Source organism: Aquarana catesbeiana, linkage group LG01, assembly GCF_042186555.1.
Source record: "Aquarana catesbeiana isolate 2022-GZ linkage group LG01, ASM4218655v1, whole genome shotgun sequence".
NCBI lineage: Eukaryota > Metazoa > Chordata > Amphibia > Anura > Ranidae > Aquarana > Aquarana catesbeiana.
The window spans coordinates 501,133,599-501,154,467 of NC_133324.1; the positions used below are offsets into that span (position 1 = coordinate 501,133,599).

General features: G+C 46.0%; 1 protein-coding gene across 2 annotated transcripts in view; it reads right to left on the reverse strand.

Annotated features, from left to right (window-relative positions):
• CPAMD8 (C3 and PZP like alpha-2-macroglobulin domain containing 8) overlaps window positions 1-20,869 on the reverse strand; it is a 424,223-nt gene that overhangs the window by 49,816 nt on the left and 353,538 nt on the right. For both annotated transcript variants that reach the window (XM_073592930.1, XM_073592923.1), the window contains exons 37-38: window positions 20,691-20,765; window positions 17,189-17,294 (exon numbers count right to left, since the gene is read on the reverse strand). In XM_073592930.1, coding sequence (XP_073449031.1) covers window positions 17,189-17,294; window positions 20,691-20,765 — 181 coding nt within the window. The remainder of the gene's footprint in view (window positions 1-17,188; window positions 17,295-20,690; window positions 20,766-20,869) is intronic.

A 20,869-nucleotide genomic window follows, 5' to 3' on the forward strand; every position in this document is an offset into this window, starting at 1 on the left:
AGCAGGGAGCATTGATAGTTTCAAGAAACTATTAGATAAGCACCTGAACGACCACAACATACAGGGATATACAAGGTAATAATGACATATAATCACACACATAGGTTGGACTTGATGGACTTGTGTCTTTTTTCAACCTCACCTACTATGTAACTATGTAACTTGTCCCACAACGACAGGATGTTGTACTGTAGGGGGTCTGAGCGGAACTGGGCTAATGGGACTGCCCCAAAAGAGGCTACTATAAGCCCCAGAACTATCAAGCAAAAGCAAAGAGTTGGGCTACTTTGAAGACTCTCCAATGGAAGAAAAACTCTGGATAGAACAGTGCCTAAAATAAGACCCAGATAATCCAAGTGATGAGTCAGTTCCAGCACTGACTTCTGAAGTTACAGGACCCAGACAAGCCTTAGCAAGGTCTAGACAGTTTGAGCTACATTCTGGGCCAGAACCTGTCCCTACTGTTCCCTCAACAGGAAGTCATCCAGATACTCCACAATGGGGATGCCCTGGAAGTCCAGCAAAGCTAGCACAAGGGTCAGCACCTTGATGAACACTCCAGTTATAGAAGATAGTCTGAATGGTAGGACCACAAACTAGAAGTGCTGGGAACCCAAAGCAAAGCAAAAAAATCACTGATGTGTTAGAAAAATGGGGACATGCAATTAAGTATTCATGATAGTCTCCCTGGTAAGGAAAGGCTATGGCAGAATTGGTGGATTCCATGAAGAATTTCTGAGACTGGATGAAGACCTTAAGGGCCTTGAGATCCAAGATGGGGCATTTGACAGTTTTTGGTTTGGGAGCTATGAACACGGGTAGAACCCTTAGAACCAATCTGCCACATTTACTGTGAGGTTGACCCTCTGCTCCAGAAGACACATGAGGCCTGCATGAAGATCTGCCAATCTATGCAGTGACACAGGCAGGCTGGAAGAAATTAACTGAGCAGGAGGCATACATCGGACCCCTGGAAACCACCTCCTGCGCCCAAGCTAGCAAGATTTCCAGGGATCCAAGATGCTGGCTGTCCAAATGTCTGCAAAGGTTAACTGGCATCCCCCAACTTTTGGGGGTGCCCCCTCATGCTGAATAAGCACACTTATGACCTTTGTGGTCAGAGTCAGCAATTAAGATGGCAATTTGGCCAACAAAATACTGCATGCTTGCAATTAAATACTCCAGGGGTTGGGAGGGAAATCACGCCTGACAAAGCTAGGAAAAACTACTTCAGCAGAAGGGAAAATTCCAGTCTGTTGGTGTTAGATGCTTCAAGGGTGCACTGGAGACAGCACTGGACTCTTCCCCATGTGTTTAGAATGTGACAGCAGGAGAGGTTCAGGTGGTGACAGAGATGACCCGGTCACCATAGGTGGACAACAGATCCATTGCAGTCACTTGTAAATATTTTATATCTTTTCACGTGACAACACTGAAGAAATGACACTTTGCTACAATGTAAAGTAGTGAGTGTACAGCTTGTATAAATTTGCCGTCCCCTCAAAATAATTCAACACACAGCCATTTATGCCTAAACCGCAGGCAACAAAAGATAGTACACCCCTAATTGAAAATGTCCAAATTGGTCCCAGATAGTCATTCTCCCTCCCCGGTATCATGTGACTCGTTAGTGTTATAAGGTCTCAGGTGTGAATGGGGAGCAGGTGTGTTAAATTTGGTGTTATCACTCTCACTCTCTCATACTGGTCACCGGAAATTCAACATGGCACCTCATGGCAAATAACTCTCTGAGGATCTGAAAAAAAGAATTGTTGCTCTACATAAAGATGGCCTGGGCTATAAAAAGATTGCCAAGACCCTGAAACTCAGCTGCAGCATGGTGGCCAAGACCATAGAGCAGCTTAAAAGGACAGGTTCCACTCAGAACAGGCCTCGCCATGGTCGACCAAACAAGTTGAGTGCACATGCTCAGCTTCATATCCAGAGGTCGTCTTTGGGAAATAGACGTATGAGTGGTTGAAGGGATTGGGGGACAGCCTGCCAATGCTCAGACCAAACGCTGCACATTGCATCAAATTGGTCTGCATGGCTGTCATCCCAGAAGGAAGCCTCTTCTAAAGATGATGCACAAGAAAGCCCACAAACAGTTTGCTGAAGACAAGCAGACTAAGGACATGGATTGTCTAATGAGACCAAGATAAACTTATTTGGTTTAGATGGTGTCAAGCGTGTGTAGAGCGGCAACTAGGTGAGGAGTACAAAGACAAGTGGTTCAGATGGTTTCAAGCGTGTGTGTGGCGGCAAATAGGTGAGGAGTACAAAGACAAGTGTGCCTTGCCTACAGTCAAGCATGGTGGTGACAGCGTCATGGTCTGGGGCTGCAGGAGTGCTGCCAGCACTGGGGAGCTACAGTTCATTGAGAGAACCATGAATGCCAACATGTACTGTGATATACTGAAGCAGAGCATGATCCCCTCCCTTCGGAGACTGAGCCTCAGGGCAGTATTCCAACATGATAACGATCCCAAACACACCTCCAAGACGACCACTGCCTTGCTAAATAAGCTGAGGGTAAAGGTGATGGACTGGCCAAGCATGTCTCCAGACCGAAACCCTATTGAGCATCTTTGGGGCATCCTCAAACGGAAGGTGGAGGAGTGCAAGGTCTCTAACATCAACCAGCTCCGTGATGTCGTCATGGAAGAGTGGAAGAGGACTCCAGTGGTAAGCTGTGACGCTCTGGTGAACTCCATGACTGTCAGGGTTGGGCTCAGCCCTGCCTTCTCAGAGCTGGTCACTCAGCTGTCGGCTAATTGCCAGCTCCTATCTCTCCACAAGGAACTCAGCTGTTTATGATATCCTGCTCGTCACTCCTGCCTACTTAAGCTGTTCAGCCCAGTAGATCTCTGCCTTTGCCTTGGTCAACATCATAGAAACTATCTCCTGCGATACTGTTCAAGACTAGCTTTGCTGACATCCCTTCTGGCTCCAGATCCTGTTTGCTGTTCCACTACATTGATCCTTGACTTCTGGCTTGGCTGACTATCCCTTCCGGTTACTAAACTTTGGCTATGTTTTGACTACGTTTGTACTTTTTACTTTTATTATTAAACAAGTGTGATTTAACTGTACTTCTGTCTCAGCCTGATTTCATGGTTTCTGACAGTAGGCGAAGGCCATGAATTCAGAAGATGCAGTCAATCGACTTGTTGGTAATATTTTTTTCCGATTGGATGAACTGGATCACCGCATGGATCAGTTTGCCACGGCGTTACAAAAGCCCCTGAGTCGCACGGCTCACCTGGAATCTCCCACTGTGGCTGCCCCGGTACAACCTATGTTGCAGTCCGACCCTGCTGCTGCCCCAGTGTCTGTGCAGGCACCCGCCTCGAGTATTACCTCTATAAGAGGTATGTCTGGTTCCGCTCCTCTTCCCCAGCGATTTGGGGGCGATCCAGTCCAATGCAGAGGGTTTATCAACCAGGTTGAGATATACTTTGAGATGCTGCCCCAGGCGTTTCCCACGGACAGAAGCAAAGTAGGTTTTGTGATATCTTTGCTTTCTTAAGGAGAGCCTTGGCCTGGGCAAACCCTCTATGGGAGATGCGAAAACCAGTTGTCTTGAGCTACCCTTGAGTTTCTGACTTCATTTAAAAGGGTATTTGACGTTCCCACACGCTCAGCATCTGCTGCCAAGTACCTCATGTCCATCGAACAGAGTACGAGAACTGTTGCCGACTACGCCATTGAATTCCGTACTCTGGCAGCAGAGGTTGTGTGGAACAATGAGGCCCTCTTGGCTGCTTTTTCTCATGGTCTCTCGGATACCATCAAGGATGAGATAGCAGCCCGAGATATACCCACTGAGCTGGAGAAGTTGATCACGTTTGCCATCCTCATTGACTCCAGACTCTCTTTTAAGGAGCGCTTGCAGAAGCCTCCTGTACGTTTGTTTCCGAGCTTTGCAGTCCCACCCATGCTCCCTCACCTCCCATGCCTCCTGGTACCGAGTCGGTCAGTGAGGGTGAACCCATGCACTTGGGTTTCACGCATCTCTCTGCGGATGAGAGAACCTTTAGGAGGAGTGAGAGATTGTGCCTTTATTGTGGCCAGGCAGGTCAGTTTTTGTCCTACCCATCCAGGGAACGCCCGAACTTTGAGGTCCTGTCACTGACAGACCTTAGGTGGCGTGGTTTCATTCCCAGTTATCCAGAAGGATAAGCCCAAGGTTTCGGTCACCCTTTCTTGGGCTGAGTCGTCCATCGAGATACAGGCTCCAATCAACTCTGGGGCTGCAGGCCTGTTCATTGATGCTGCCTTTGTATCAAAGCACTCAATTCCGCTTCAGCTGCATGACACTCCACTTGCCATTGAGGCTCTTGACGGGAGACCTCTACAGCCTGCCCACGTGACTCATGAGACGGTTCCATTGTCCATGGCCGTAGGGGCTCTTCACCATGAGATAATCCAATTCCAAGTTATTTCCTCACCTAAGTTTCCGCTCGTTATTGGTTATCCTTGGTTACAGAGGCACAACCCCGCTTTTGATTGGTCCATGCTGAGGTTCTCTCCTGGTCACCACAATGCAGTGAGACATGCTTCCAGACGGTAGCCAAGGTCCTGTGCACCTCTTCACTCTCCTCCCTGCCAGAGGAGTACCGCGATTTTAGCAATGTCTTTGACAAAGGTCAAGCTGGTAGTTTGCCTCCACACCGGCCGTATGATTGCGCAATTGACCTTCAACCTGGTGCCATACCCCCTCGAGGCCAGGTTTACCCTTTGTCGGTCTTGGAGGATAAGGCCATGGAGGAGTATGTTGCAGATGCACTTTCTCGAGGTTTCATCCGCAAATCCTCGTCTCCTGCTAGTGCTGGTTTCTTCTTTGTGAAGAATAGGAGTGGTGAACTGAGATTTTGTATTGATTATAGGGGTCTCAATTGTTTCACAATTAAGAATGCCTATCCAATTCCGTTGATTACGGAGTTATTTGACTGCCTCAAGGGAGCAACGTTTTTCACGAAGCTTGATTTGACAGGGGCATACAATCTCGTGAGGATTAAGAAGGGTGACAAGTGGAAAACTGCGTTTAATACCAGAACAGGCCATTATGAGTACCTCGTAATGCCTTTTGGCCTTTGTAACGCCCCAGCAGCTTTCCTTGAATTTATTAACCATGTTTGTTGCAGTTATGTGTGGTGGTTTATCTTGATGATATCCTCATATTTTCCAAGTCCCTGGAGAGCCACCACACAGATGTCTGTCGTGTGCTTCAGAAACTAAGAACTAAGAACAATCTACACTGTAAAATGGAGAAGTGCGAGTTCCATCATGAACAGGTTAAACTCCTGGGTTACAGTGGGGCAAATTATGGTGGAAAATAAGTATTTGGTCACCTACAAACAAGCAAGATTTCTGGCTCTCACAGACCTGTATCTTCTTCTTTAAGAGGCTCCTCTGTCCTCCACTCATTACCTGTATTAATAGCATCTGTTTGAACTTGTTATCAGTATAAAAGACACCTGTTGACAGGAAATGTTCCATCCGCTGGTAATATCTGTTATTCGGCATGCAGTACTGAGGTCCACCAGCAGGTGTCTCCTGGCAGTTTGGAACTGTCAGGAGAGCTTTTCCCTGTTAATGTTATGTCATCTTTGGGCCGCAGTACTGGCGTCCACCAGCGGATGGACCCTGGCAGTATGGAGCAGGTATTCCCCTCTGCAGACAGGTGTCACCTGATGTTAATTAGCAGAGCTGCAGTATAAATACCCGGCAATTGCACACTTATGTTGCCCTGGTATTGTCCTTGAGCCCTGATCTGCATCCTGTTACCCTGATCCTGTAACCTGAACCCGAACCCTGATTCCTGGAACCTGTTGATCCTGTTTCCTGTCCGTTACCTGAACCCTGAACCCTGGACTCTGGACTCTGAGCCTTGTACCTGACCCGTCCCTCCTGTATCCATCCATCCTCTCTTGTCCTGTTTATCTCCCTTCCCAGCTACTGATTCCGTGTTTATGACCCCGGCCTGGCTTGACTACGATTCTGGTACTCCCTCCTGCTACATATGCTGGTTGGTTTTATATCACTGATTGTTTGGTTGTTCACTTGTATTTGTGGTGTGTTCACATATGCATTTTCCTTAAATAAACTTACTTTCACCTATTCATGTCTGGTTCACTCTGTTGCAGTCACACAGTTCTGGTCACATCTGGTTTATGACAGAATACCAGGGCCATCCCTGACTAGAAGTGGCTGCACTGGGGAACCATTTTGATTCAGTTGGTTGCAAACATGAATGCCGATGAGGTTATTTATTTTTCTCTGCTGGCATCTGAAAGTAGTGATTATTGCCGCCAGGCTTTGAAAGGATGGTCTAGTGACTAGTTGTTTGCCACTATACGTTTGGCTCACTCACTGGTCGATCAGCGTTATATATTGTTTGGGGAGGTGCAGCCTTTGATCAAGATCTGTACTGAGCTGGCCCTGCCCTGTATTCCAGAGGACCGTGATGATTTCACTCCTCCTTTTGATTTGAATCAGGTCGTATCCCTAGTGTGGCTTTTTGAAGATGATCCAGCCGATTTTTGTGAGCACTATTCAGCCTGTTCCCCACAGTTGATTGCTGAGTGCATTGTGTCTGCTCAGTCTTTTGTTAGACAGGGAGATTTAAAAGCACAGTTTGTACAACCTATACTTTCAGCATGGTCTGACATGATGCAAGCAGCTCCAGCCAAACAAACCACCTCTGCCACCAAACACCAGCCTACCCAAATGTATGTTTCCCCATCACCCGTGTCAACCGCAGTTGCAGCTCAGTATACGCTGCTGCCAACCAAATATTCATATCCAGTCTCTGCTCCCTGTACCTATCCTGCATTCAACCCACCTGCCTCTTCTCAGCTGCCCACAAACCCACAGGAACTTCCTCCAGCTACTGTTACCTCTTCTCTGCCATATCCCAATCCTCCTTTCCAATCTGCTGTACCCCTCACCTACAGAGCTTCAGTGGCTAAGCCAAAGAAAAAACAAAAGTTTTTTCCAACCAAGACAATCCTGCCATTAACCCAACCTGCCTCCGCACCAGCTAATCCAACCCAGTCTGACATCCCAGTGTCTGCCTTCCAGCCTGATGTCTCTGTGCCTGCCTTCCAGCCTGATGTCTCGGTGCCTGCCTTCCAGCCTGATGTACCTGCCTTCCAGCCTGACGTGCCTACCAGCCTGATGTATCGGTGCCTGCCTTCCAGCCTGATGTATCGGTGCCTGCCTTCCAGCCTGACGTCTCGGTGCCTGCCTTCCAGCCTGACGTCTCGGTGCCTGCCTTCCAGCCTGACGTCTCGGTGCCTGCCTTCCAGCCTGACGTCTCGGTGCCTGCCCTCCAGCCTGACGTCTCGGTGCCTGCCTTCCAGCCTGACGTCTCGGTGCCTGCCTTCCAGCTTGATGTACCTGCCTTCCAGCCTGACGTGCCTACCTTCCAGTCAGATGTGTCCGCCTTCCAGCCTGATGTATCGTGCCTGCCTCCCAGCCTGACGTCTTGGTGCCTGCCTTCCAGCCTGACGTCTCGGTGCCTGCCTTCCAGCCTGAGGTCTCGGTGCCTGCCTCCCAGCCTGATGTCTCGGTGCCTGCCTCCCAGCCTGATGTCTCGGTGCCAGTGTTCCAGCCGGAAGTGCCAGTGCCTGCTCTCCAGCTTGATGAGCCTGCTCTCCAGCTTGATGTGCCCGCTCTCCAGCTTGATGAGCCCGCTCTCCAGCTTGATGAGCCCGCTCTCCAGCTTGATGAGCCCGCTCTCCAGCTTGATGTGCCCACTCTCCAGCTTTATGTGCCCACTGCCCAGCTTGATGAGCCCGCTGCCCAGCTTGATGAGCCCGCTGCCCAGCTTGATGAGCCCGCTGCCCAGCTTGATGAGCCCGCTGCCCAGCCTGTTGTGCCACCATCTGCTGCCCAGCCTGTTGTGCCACCGTCTTCTGCCCAGCCTGTTGTGCCACCGTCTGCTGCCCAGCCTGTTGTGCCACCGTCTGCTGCTCAGCCTGTTGTGCCACCGTCTGCTGCTCAGCCTGTTGTGCCACCGTCTGCTGCTCAGCCTGTTGTGCCACCGTCTGCTGCCCAGCCTGTTGTGCCACAGTCTGCTGCCCAGCCTGTTGTGCCAGTGTCTGCTACTCAGCCTGTTGTACCAATGCCTGTGCCCGCTGTCCAGATTGAGGGTCCAGTACCTGCTGCCTGGTCTGATGTCTCGGTACCCGCTGTCCAGTCCGATGAGCCTGCTGCCCAGCTCGAGGACCCGGAGCCCGCTGTCTGGCCTGATGTGCCCGCTGTCTGCCCTGAGGTGCCTGATGCCCCGCCTGAAGTGCCTGTGGCCCAGCCTGATGTACCCCCATCTGTTGTTCTGCTTGATGCCATAGAATATGGACAATTACAACCAGCTGGAGCGTCCGGAGGCTGCTCCTTTGAGGGGGGGTACTGTCAGGAAATGTTCCATCCGCTGGTAATATCTGTTATTCGGCATGCAGTACTGAGGTCCACCAGCAGGTGTCTCCTGGCAGTTTGGAACTGTCAGGAGAGCTTTTCCCTGTTAATGTTATGTCATCTTTGGGCCGCAGTACTGGCGTCCACCAGCGGATGGACCCTGGCAGTATGGAGCAGGTATTCCCCTCTGCAGACAGGTGTCATCTGACGTTAATTAGCAGAGCTGCAGTATAAATACCCGGCAATTGCACACTTATGTTGCCCTGGTATTGTCCTTGAGCCCTGATCTGCATCCTGTTACCCTGATCCTGTAACCTGAACCCGAACCCTGATTCCTGGAATCTGTTGATCCTGTTTCCTATCCATTACCTGAACCCTGGACTCTGGACTCTGAGCCTTGTACCTGACCCATCCCTCCTGTATCCATCCATCCTCTCTTGTCCTGTTTATCTCCCTTCCCAGCTACTGATTCCATGTTTATGACCCCGGCCTGGCTTGACTACGATTCTGGTACTCCCTCCTGCTACATATGCTGGTTGGTTTTATATCACTGATTGTTTGGTTGTTCACTTGTATTTGTGGTGTGTTCACATATGCATTTTCCTTAAATAAACTTACTTTCACCTATTCATGTCTGGTTCACTCTGTTGCAGTCACACAGTTCTGGTCACATCTGGTTTATGACACCTGTCCACAACCTCAAACAGTCACACTCCAAACTCCACTATGGTGAAGACCAAAGAGCTGTCGAAGGACACCAGAAACAAAATTGTAGACCTGCACCAGGCTGGGAAGACTGAATCTGCAATAGGCAAGCAGCTTGGTGTGAAGAATTCAACTGTGAGAGCAATAATTAGAAAATGGAAGACATACAAGACCACTGATAATCTCCCTTGATCTGGGGCTCCACGCAAGATCTCACCCTGTGGGGTCAAAATGATCACAAGAACGGTGAGCAAAAATCCCAGAACCACAGGGGGGACCTAGTGAATGACCTGCAGAGAGCTGGGACCAATGTAACAAAGGCTACCATCAGTAACACACTACGCCGCCAGGGACTCAGATCCTGCAGTGCCAGACGTGTCCCCCTGCTTAAGCCAGTACATGTCCGGGCCCGTCTGAGGTTTGCTAGAGAGCATTTGGATGATCCAGAAGAGGATTGGGAGAATCTCATATGGTCAGATGAAACCAAAGTAGAACTATTTGGTAGAAACAAAACTCGTCGTGTTTGGAGGAGAGAGAATGCTGAGTTGCAACCAAAGAACACCATACCTACTGTGAACCATGGGGGTAGCAACATCATGCTTTGGGGCTGTTTCTCTGCAAAGGGAACAGGAGGACTGATCGTGCAAACCTCCTCCCATCAGCAAGGGCATTGAAGATAAAACGTGGTTGGGTCTTTCAGCATGACAATGATCCCAAACACACCGCCCGGGCAATGAAGGAGTGGCTTCGTAAGAAGCATTTCAAGGCCCTGGAGTGGCCTAGCCAGTCTCCAGATCTCAACCCCATAGAAAACCTTTGGAGGGAGTTGAAAGTCCGTGTTGCCCAGCGACAGCCCCAAAACATCACTGCTCTAGAGGAGATCTTCATGGAGGAATGGGCCAACATACCAGCCACAGTGTGTGACAACCTTGTGAAGACTTACAGAAAACGTTTGACCTCTGTCATTGCCAACAAAGGATATATAACAAAGTACTGAGATGAACTTTTGATATCGACAAAATACTTATTTTCCACCATAATTTGCAAATAAATTCTTTCAAAAATCAGACAATGTTATTGTCTGGATTTGTTTCCACATTTTGTCTCTTATAGTTGAGTTTACCTATGATGACAATTACAGGCCTCTCATCTTTTTAAGTGGGAGAACTTGCACAATTGGTGGCTGACTAAATACTTTTTTGCCCCACTGTATGTCATTTCCACTGCTGGACCCAGAGAAACTTCCGGCAGTCCTACAGTGGCTCCGACCCGTGGGTTTATGTCCTCTGCAGTGTTTCCTGGGCTTTGCCAACTATTATCGGAAGTTTATTCGTAATTTCTCGTCTCTTGTCAAGCCCCTGACTGATATGACCAGAAAGCACGGTAACCCACAGAGTTGGTCTCCGGAGTCCATTAAGGCCTTTGAGAGTCTCAAGGCTGCCTTTGTTTCTGCTTCTGTGTTGGCACATCCTGATCCTACGTTACCTTTTATCCTTGAGGTTGATGCTTCTGAGACTGGTGTCGGCGCCCTTCTGTCTCAATGTCCTACCTCTGAGAGTGCTATGCATCCCTGTGGCTACTTTTCCAATAAATTGTCACCTGCGGAGTGCAATTACGAGATTGGTGACAGAGAGCTGTTGGCGATAATTTTAGTCCTGACAGAATGGAGACATCTCCTCAAAGGTACCACTGTGCCGGTTCTCATTCTTACTGACCATAAGAATCTCACATTCTTGTCTGAGGCTAAATGCCTCTCTCCCAGAAGGGTACGATGGGCTCTATCCTTGTCAAGTTTCAATTAGATTGTCTCATTCTTACACGGTACTAAGAATGTAAGGGCTGACGCTTTGTCACAACAATTTTCCTCCACTTCCAAGATGGAGTCGGTTCCGGTTCCTGTGATTCCTCCTGATCGTATACTGGCTATGGTTCGCACCAGTCTTACTTCTCCTTTGGGTGACAAAATTCTTGCTGCTCAGGTCCATGCTCCTCCTGAGAAACCTTGTGACCGCTGCTTTGTCCCAGAAAGTCTCCCTACTGCCGTGCTCCAGATTTAGCATTCTCCCAAGGCTGCTGCCCACCCTGGGAAGAATCAACTCTTTTGGGCTATTTCCCAACAATTCTGGTGGCCTAGTTTACGTGCTGATGTAACCGCCTTCGTAGCTGCCTGTTCCGTGTGTGCTCAGAGTAAGACTCCACGACATCTTCCAGTGGGCCTCCTACAACCTGTCTATGGATTTCATTGTGGAGTTACCCGACTCCCAGGGCAACACAGTTATCCTTATGGTGGTTGACCGGTTCTCAAAAATGTCTCATTGTATTCCACTTAAGAAATTGCCCACTGCTAAGGAACTGGCTTCCATTTTTGCTCGGGAGATCGTCTCGGACAAGGGTAGTCAGTTTGTGTCCCGGTTCTGGCGAGCCTTTTGTGCACAGTTGGGAATTCAGCTTGCCTTTTCCTCTGCATATTACCCGCAGTCTAATGGGGTCGCAGAATGAGCCAATCAGTCCTTGGAGCAATTCCTACGTTGCTATATTTCTGACCATCATAACAACTGGACAGACCTATTACCATGGGCAGAGTTTGCTCACAATAGTGCCTTGAATTCTGCTTCCCGATTGACCCCGTTTATGGCGAACTATGGTTTCTAGCCTTCCATGTTTGACTTGTTTGTTCTGCAGAGTATTCCTGCCTTAGAAGAGCATCTCCGTGGTCTTCGTTACACTTGGGCAAAAATCCTGGCGGCTTTACGACATGCTAATGATAGGTACAGACTCCATGCTGACCACAGACGGCTGCCTGCGCCTTCCTACCAGGTTGGGGTCAGGGTCTGGCTGTCATCTTGCAACCTCCGACTTCGTGTTCCCTCACTGAAGTTCGCACCTTGGTTTATTGGGCCTTTTCGTATTCTTCGCAGGATTAACCCAGTGGCTTACGCATTAGACCTTCCCTCCAATGTGTACTTCCTGTGTATTTTGAATGTATTTCATGTCTCCTTATTAAAACCTTTGGTCTGAAACCGCTTTACCACCTCGGTGCCACGTCCTCTCCCTGTACAGGTTGAGAACCATGAGGAGCATAAAGAACAATCCATTGTTGACTCCCGTAGGTTCCATGGGCGCATACAGTACCTGGTGTATTGGAAGGGGTACGTTCAGGAGGAACGCTCTTGGGTCTCATCCTCGGAAGTACATGCCCCTATCCTCCTCCGTGATTTCCATAGATGTTTTCCCCTCAAGCCTGGTGGTCCTCCGAGGGGGGGGGGGGGGTCGTTGAGGAGGGGGTACTGTCAGGGCTGGGCTCAGCCCTTCCTTCTCAGAGCTGGCCGCTCAGCTGTCGGCTAATTGCCAGCTCCTATCTCTCCATAGGTACTCAGCTGATATATGGTACTTGATGATATCCTACTCATCACTGCTGCCTACTTAAGCTGTTCAGCCCAGTGGATCTCTGCCTTCGCCTTGGTCAACATCACAGAAACTTTCTCCTGCGATCCTGTTCAAGACTTGCTTTGCTGACATCCTGTCTGACTCCAGATCCTGCTTGCTGTTCCACTACATTGATCCCTGACTTCTTCTTGGCTGACTATCCGTTCCGGTTACTGAACTTTGGCTATGCTTTGACTACGTTTGTTCTTTTTTTTTTTATTATTAAACAAGTGTGATTTAACTGTACTTCTGTGTCTGCCTGATTTCATGGTTTCTGACAATGACCAAGAGAGTTAAGGCAGTGCTGGGAAATAATGGTGGCCACACAAAATATTGACACTTTGGGCCCAATTTGGACTATTTCACTTAAGGGTGTACTAACTTTTGTTGCCAGCGGTTTAGAAATTAATGGTTGTAAGTTGAGTTATTTTGAGGGGACAGCAAATTTACACTGTTATGCAAGCTGTACACTCACTACTTTACATTGTAGCTAAGTGTAATTTCTTCAGTGTTGTCACATGAAAAGATATAATAAAATATTTACAAAAATGTGAGGGGTGTACTCACTTTTGTGAGATACTGTATGCGTTGAATAGTGATCAAAGCAGGATAATATACACCCCTATTGCTGTGTTGATCACCTCCATAGACTTTAAAGTAATTAACTTTGTGTAAGTAATATGAGGTTGTCAAGCATACAGTATCAACATATGCAACGCAAACATGAATAAAAACATTTGTTTTTTAATAATTACCGGCAGTTTCCAAAAAATACAGAATACACACCTAGCTCTCTTAGAGCATAAAGACAGTCACAATACAAAAGCTCTCAGCTTTGTATACATGCCCATTATTAATACCACAATAAATTATATAAAGTATATTAAAGAGTATCCCACATGTTTATGTGTTTCCTGGGTCTAGCCTGCTTCTTCAGGACGAGGATAACCTACATAGTACAATATATTTGTTCACTATTCATCTCAAACAGGCAAGTATACAAATAGGATGGATCAAATTAATTTGGAAACAAAAAAAAAAAAAACAAGAAACAGCCCTTGGAATGCATGATGACTTAAATATACACTGTATTGTCAAAAGTATTGGGACGCCTGCCTACACGCACGTGAACTTTAACCGCTTGCCGCCTGCCGGCCGTCATAGGCCAGCCAGGTGGCGCGGCTTTTGTTCTGGCCGGGCGTCCATTTAAACAGGGCATATGCGCGATCGTGTGCGCGCAGCCCTGTACCATTGGTGGCGGCGTGTCACGGAGACTGAGTACCCGAGTACCTGTTACAGTTCATCTGAGTACCTGTCACAGTCCATCTAAGTACCCGAGTACCTGTCACAGTCCATCTGAGTACCCGAGTACCTGTCACAGTTCATCTGAGTACCCGAGTACCTGTCACAGTTAATTTGAGTACCCGAGTACCTGTCACAGTTCATCTGAGTACCCGAGTACCTGTCACAGTTCACCTGAGTACCTGTCACAGTCCATATGAGTACCTGTCACAGTCGATATGAGTAACAGTGTACCTGAGTAACTGTCACAGTCCATCTGAGTACCTGTCACAGTTCACCTGAGTACCCGAGTACCTGTCACAGTCCATCTGAGTACCCGAGTACCTGTCACAGTCCATCTGAGTACCCGAGTACCTGTCACAGTTCTTCTGGGTATCCGAGTACCTGTCACAGTCCATATGAGTACCCTAGTACCTGAGTACCTGTCACAGTTCATCTGAGTACCCAAATACCTGTCACAGTCCATCTGAGTACCTGTCACAGTTCATATGAGTACCGAGTACCTAAGTACCTGTCTCTGCCCCTCAGAGTACCCCAAAACCAGTTATCAGCCCATCAGAGTACCCAAGTACCTATCTGTAGCCCAGAGTACCCGAGTACCTGTCTTCAGGCCATCAGAGTACCCGAGTACCTGTCACCAGCCCATCAGAATACTTGAGTACCTGTCACCAGCCCATCAGAGTAACTGAGTACCTGTCACCAGCTCATCAGAATACCCTAGTACCTGTCTGCAGCTCATCAAGTTACCCGAGTACCTGTCTCCAGCCCATCAGAGTACCCGAGTACCTATCTGCAGCCCATGCCTCATAGAATATACGTTGGGGTGTTTGCTTTCCAAAATGGGGTCATTTTGTGGGTAATTCCACTGTCCTGGTGCTCAAGGACCTTCAAAAGTGTGATAGGTAGGAATGAAATGAGATGTGTAATTTATGCTCCTAGAACGCCTGAAGGTACTACTTCAATGCTGGGCCTCTGTATATGGCCAGGCTGTGTAAAAGTCTCACACATGTGGGATCGTCATACTCGGAAAGAGTAGCAGAATGTGTTTTGGGGTGTAATTTTTGCTGTATACATGCTATGTGTTCAAGACTCATTATGCCTCATAGATTATATGTTGGGGTGTTAGCTTTCCAAAATGGGGTCATTTTGTGGGCTTTCCCATTGTCCTGGTGCTCCAGGGTTTTCAAAAGTGTAATAGGTGGTTGAGAAATGAGATGTGTAATTTATGCTTGTAGAACGCCTGACAGTGCTACTTGGATTTTGGGGCTCTGTATGTGGCCAGGCTATGTAAGAGTCTCACACATATGGTATTGTCATACTCAGGAGGAGTATCAGAATGTATTTTGGGGTGTCCTTTTTACTATGTACATGCTGTGTGTTGGAAATATCTTAATAAAATAAATTGACAACTTTGTGTAAAAAAATGCGTTTTCATTCTTTTCCCACATTTTCCAAAAACTTCTAGAAAAAAATGAACCATTCAAAAGACTCATTATGCCTCATAGATTATACGTTGGGGTGTTTGCTTTCCAAAATGGGGTAATTTTGTGGGCAATTCCACTATCCTGGTGCTCCAGGGCCTTCAAAAATGTAATAGGTGGTTGAGAAATGAGATGTGTCATTTATGTTCATAGAACGCCTGAAGGTGTTACTTCAATGTTGGGCCTTTGTATGTGGCCAGGCTGTGTAAAAGTCTCACACATGTGGTATTGTCATACTCGGGAAGAGTAGAAGAATGTATTGTGGGGTGTAATTTGTTGTATGTATATGCTGTGTGTAAGAAATAACCTGATAATATGACAATTTTGTACAAAAAAAAATATTCATTTTGCAAAGAATTGTGGGAAGAAATTACCATGCTACTTACTTAATACCTTGGAATGTCTACTTTCTAAAAAGGGGTAATTTGGGGGGTATTTGTACTTTCCTGACTTGTTAGTGTCTCAAGAAATGAGATACACCTGATGGCCTGATCAGATGTGATTAATTCTCAGTGATTGGCACCATAGTTTGTAAACTCTATAACTTTCACAAAGCCCAAATAATATACACTAATGTGGGTTATTTTTACCAAAGCTTTGTAGCAGTATAAATTTTGGCCAAAATGTATGAAGAAAAATGACTAATTTGCAAAATTTTATGACAGAAACAAAGAAAAGGGCATTTTTTTCACAAAGTGTACAGTGATTTTTTATTTATAGCACAAAAAAATAAAAAACCCACTAGTGATTAAATACCACCAAAAGAAAACTCTATTTGTGTTAAAAAAGGACCCAAATTTCATATGGGTACAGTTTTGCATGAGTAATTGTCATTCAAAGTTTGAGAGCACTGAAAGCTGAAAATTGGTCTGGGCAGGAAGGGGGTGTAAGTGCCCTGTATTGAGGTGGTTAAAGGCATCCCAGTCACAGTCCATAGGGTTCAATATTGAGTTGGCCCAACCTTTGCAGCTATAACAGCTTCAGCTCTTTTGGGAAGGCTGTCCACAAAGGTGTTGTATTGGGTTGAGGTCAGGACTCTGTGCAGGCCAGTCAAGTTCCTCCACCCCAAACCTGCTCATCCATGTCTTTATGGACCTTGCTTTGTGCACTGGTGCGCAGTCATGTTGGAACAGGAAGGGGCCATCCCCAAACTGTTCCCACAAAGTTGGGAGCATGAAATTGTACAAAATGTCTTGGTATGCTGATGCCTTAAGAGTTCCCTTCATTAGAACTAAGGGGCCAAGCCCAACCCCTGAAAAACAACCCCACACTATAATCCCCCATCCACCAAATGATTTGGACCAGCGCACAAAGCAAGGTCCATATAGACACGGATAAGCGAGTTTGGGGTGGAGGAACTTGACTGGTCTGCATAGAGTCCTGACATCAACCCGATAGAACACCTTGAGGATGAATTAGAGTGGAGACTGCGAGACAGGCCTTCTCGTCCAACAGCAGGGCCTGACCTCACAAATGCGATTCTGGAAGAATGGTCAAACATTCCCATAGACACACTCCTAAACCTTGTGTACAGCCTTCCCAGGAGAGTTGAAGCTGTTATAGCTATAACGGGGTGGGCCAACTCAATATTGAACCCTACAGACCAAGACTGGCATGCCATTAAAGTTGATGTGCGTGCAAAGGCAGACGTCCCAATACTTTTTGCCAATATAGTGTATGTCCATACCAAGCATTCTCATTTGTATACATGCCTGTATACTATTATTATTATTGGTTGCCTTTTTCTTGCAAGCTTACATGAGAATGCAATATGAAATGATATTAATACAAGAAGCAGCTTGTCTCCAAAGATATTGCTGCCTATCCATAAGACGGGCTTATATGGCACTTACTTGGCTCATAGTAGTCATAGATTTTTACTGGAACAGGTGCAGTTTTTCCCACAACATATTCCCTAAATGCTTGCATCTTTACACATGTCATACATTGGCTTGGTATCTGCAAAACAAATCAGATTCAGCATGGAGCTGTGTACGTACTGTCTGCTAAACAATCTTGGAAGCTATCATATAAAAAATGTCACAGACAGAAGTTTACAAGAGCCACTGTCGCAATGATGCTTACATACTTTGAGTAGGCTGGGCAAAGACTTAAAGTGGCTGTAAACTCCATTCATGAAATCTGACCTAGGCACATATACAGTATCTGTAATGTTTACTCCCCTCTCTCCAAATCTTGAAATGCTGTTGCTTTCTGCTGCTTCGTTCCTCTGATATCAGTCACTTCTGCGACACACAAGATAACAGCAGCTGGAAATGTGTGTCGGGGAGAGAGCTTAGAGGTAGATAAGTAGAGAGCTGGTTCTATTCACAGTACAGCTCTGCATGTTCCTTCCTTCATCTGCCTATGTGGAGTAGGGGTGTGTGCCTTTCCTCCAATCTGCTCTCACGCAGTGTAAGCCCAGACTCCACACCCACTGCTCAAACAGGAACAAAGATTTCTAACCTGATCTGCACTTTCCAAAGTGTGTAGAAAGGGAAAGACAGCAGATATACATGTAAAATGTATGTAGGGAGATTTGTTTAATCTCTGTGTATCATCTGAGGCTGTTCACTTCACTGAGTACAGGGGGTCCCCGGGTTACAAACAAGTTAGGGACTGTAGGTTTGTTCTTAAGTTGAATCTGTTTGTAAGTCGGAACAGGTACATTTTTTAAGTGTAGCTCCAGCCAAAAAAACTATTTTTAAGCTTTTTGGATAGCATAGGGAAGGTTTAACACCCCTGTAACATTTGTTTTGCTGTGTGTGCCCCTGTTCAGAAGATTTCACCTCACTTTCTGTCCCAATGACAATTGGATTTTGAAAATTTTGGGTTGTTGTGGAAGCAAGCCTTGGTGATAAAGCATCAGTGGAGGTACCTTTTCCCCATAATAGTTCTTACAGAAGTGAATTTCCCTTCCTAAGGGTAGATTTGCTCTCACTTCCTGTTGTCTCCCTCCGTTTGTAAGTAGGAGTCGTTTGTAAGTCGGATGTTTGTAACTAGGGGACCCCCTGTATAGGAGAGGGTTTACATCCACTTTAACTGGTACAATCTCTAGAATCCTAGCTGATGGGCAAATCAATCTGCAAATCAATAAAACATTTGTGCATACACCAGAACATATGTACGCAGATTTTTTTAAATCCTCAGAGAATCATACAATTTATGGATCACTAATTGGCTGTGTTGCTGACTTGTATAGTTCTCTGCAGATCAGCCAGATCTAAATGGACGAGTTCAGTAGAGAAAAATAGACAAACCAGTATGCCTTCTGATCCCAACATCACTATATGGGTGGTCCATGAGTGATATTTCTTTAGGAGACAAGACTGTTGCTATATATATGAAAGTGGCACACTTAAAACACACACAGCGTGGCTCAGTCATGCCCCCTGCTCCCTCTTTACAGGAATTGACAGATAGCAGCAGGAGCCAATGGCTCACACTGCTGCCTGAGTCTCCTGTGAGAGCAGGAAGTACAGGGAGAAGACCTGCAGCTAGGCACACTGCTGGATTGATCTGTAAGGGAGAGTAACAGATAGCTAAATGTTTTTTACATTAATGCAGGGAATGCAGTAAGGTACAAAATGTTTAAACTTTAGAACCACTTTAAGGTAGCAATATACTAATCTAATATATATACGGTGTGTGTATATACAGTTGTGCTCATAAGTTTACATACCCTGGCAGAATTTATGATTTCTTGGCCATTTTTCAGAGAACATGAATGATAACACAAAAACATTTCTTTCACTTATGGTTAGTGTTTGGCTGAAGCCATCTATTATCAATCAACTGTGTTTACTATTTTTAAATCATAATGACAACAGAAACTACCCAAATGACCCTCATCAAAAGTTTACATACCCTGGTGATTTTGGTCTGATTCAAAAAAACATGCACACAAGTTGACATAAAGGGGTTTGAATGGCTATTAAAGGTAACCAGCCTCACCTGTGATCTGTTTGCTTGTAATTAGTGGGTGTGTATAAAAGGTCAATGAGTTTCTGGACTCCTGACAGACCCTTGCATCTTTCATCCAGTGCTGCACTGATGTTTCTGGATTCTGAGTCATGGGGAAAGCAAAATAATTGTCAAAGGATCTGTGGGAAATGTAGTTGAACTGTATAAAACAGGAAAGGGATATAAAAATATATCCAAGGAATTGAGAATGCCAATCAGCAGTGTTCAAACTCTAATCAATAAGTGGAAAAAGAGGGGTTCTGTTGAAACCAAACCACGGTCAGGTAGACAAACTAAAATTTCAGCCACAACTGCCAAGAAAATTGTTCAGGATGCAAAGAAAAACCCACAAATAACTTCAGGTGAAATACAGGACTTTCTGAAAATATGTGGTGTGACTGTTTCAAGATGCACAATAAGGAGGCACTTGAAGAAAGATGGGCTGTATGGTCGAGTCGCGAGAAGAAAGCCATTACTACGCAAATGCCACAAAGTATCATGCTTACAATACGCCAAACAGCACAGAGATAAGCCTGAAACCTTCTGGCACAAAGTCATTTGGAGTGATGAGACCAAAATTTAGCTTTTTTGGCCACAACCAGAAACGCTACATTTGGAGAGTCAACAAGGCCTATGAAGAAAGGTACACCATTCCTTCTGTGAAACACGGAGGTGGATGGCTGATGTTTTGGGGATGTTTGAGCTACAAAGGCACAGGAAATTTGGTCAAAATTTATAACAAGATGAATGCAGTATGTTATCAAAAAATACTGGAGGAACATTTGCATTCATCAGCCAGGAAGCTGCGCATGGGATGTACTTGGACATTCCAACATGACAATAAACCAAAACACAAGGCCAAGTCGACTTGTCATTGGCTACAGCAGAATGAAGTGAAGGTTCTGGAGTGGCCATCTCAGTCTCCTTACCTTAATATCATTGAGCCACTCTGGGGAGATCTCAAATGTGCAGTTCATGCAAGATAGTCCAAGAATTTACAGGAACTGGAGGCTTTTTGCAAAGAGGAATGGGCATCTTTACCATCTGAGAAGATAAAGAGCCTCATCCACAAATACCAGAAAAGACTTCAAGCTGTCATTGATGTTAAAGGGGGCAATACATGGTATTAAGAACTGGGGTATGTAAACTTTTAATCAGGGTCATTTGGGTAGTTTCTGTTGTCATTATGATTTAAAAAGAGTAAATACAGTTGATTGACAATAAATAGCTTCAGCCAAACACTAACCACTAGTGAAAGAAAAGTTTTTGTGTTATCACAAAAAAATGGAAATATCACTGAAAAATGGCCAAAAAAATCATAAATTCTGCCAGGGTATGTAAAGATATGAGCACAACTGTATGCAGCCGGGTGTTGTATTGCAGGATACTTACCTCATCAAAATAGAACAGAACTTTTCTTCCTTCAACCTCATAGCGTTTAAGACCAATCTGTTTATCGAGGAGTAACTGCAAGGAGATAAGGTACAATAAGCAATAATAAGATGTTTGCAATAACCATAAAATCTTTTTTTTAGAGTACGTTGAGGGACACGGAAATTCAGAAACAGCAA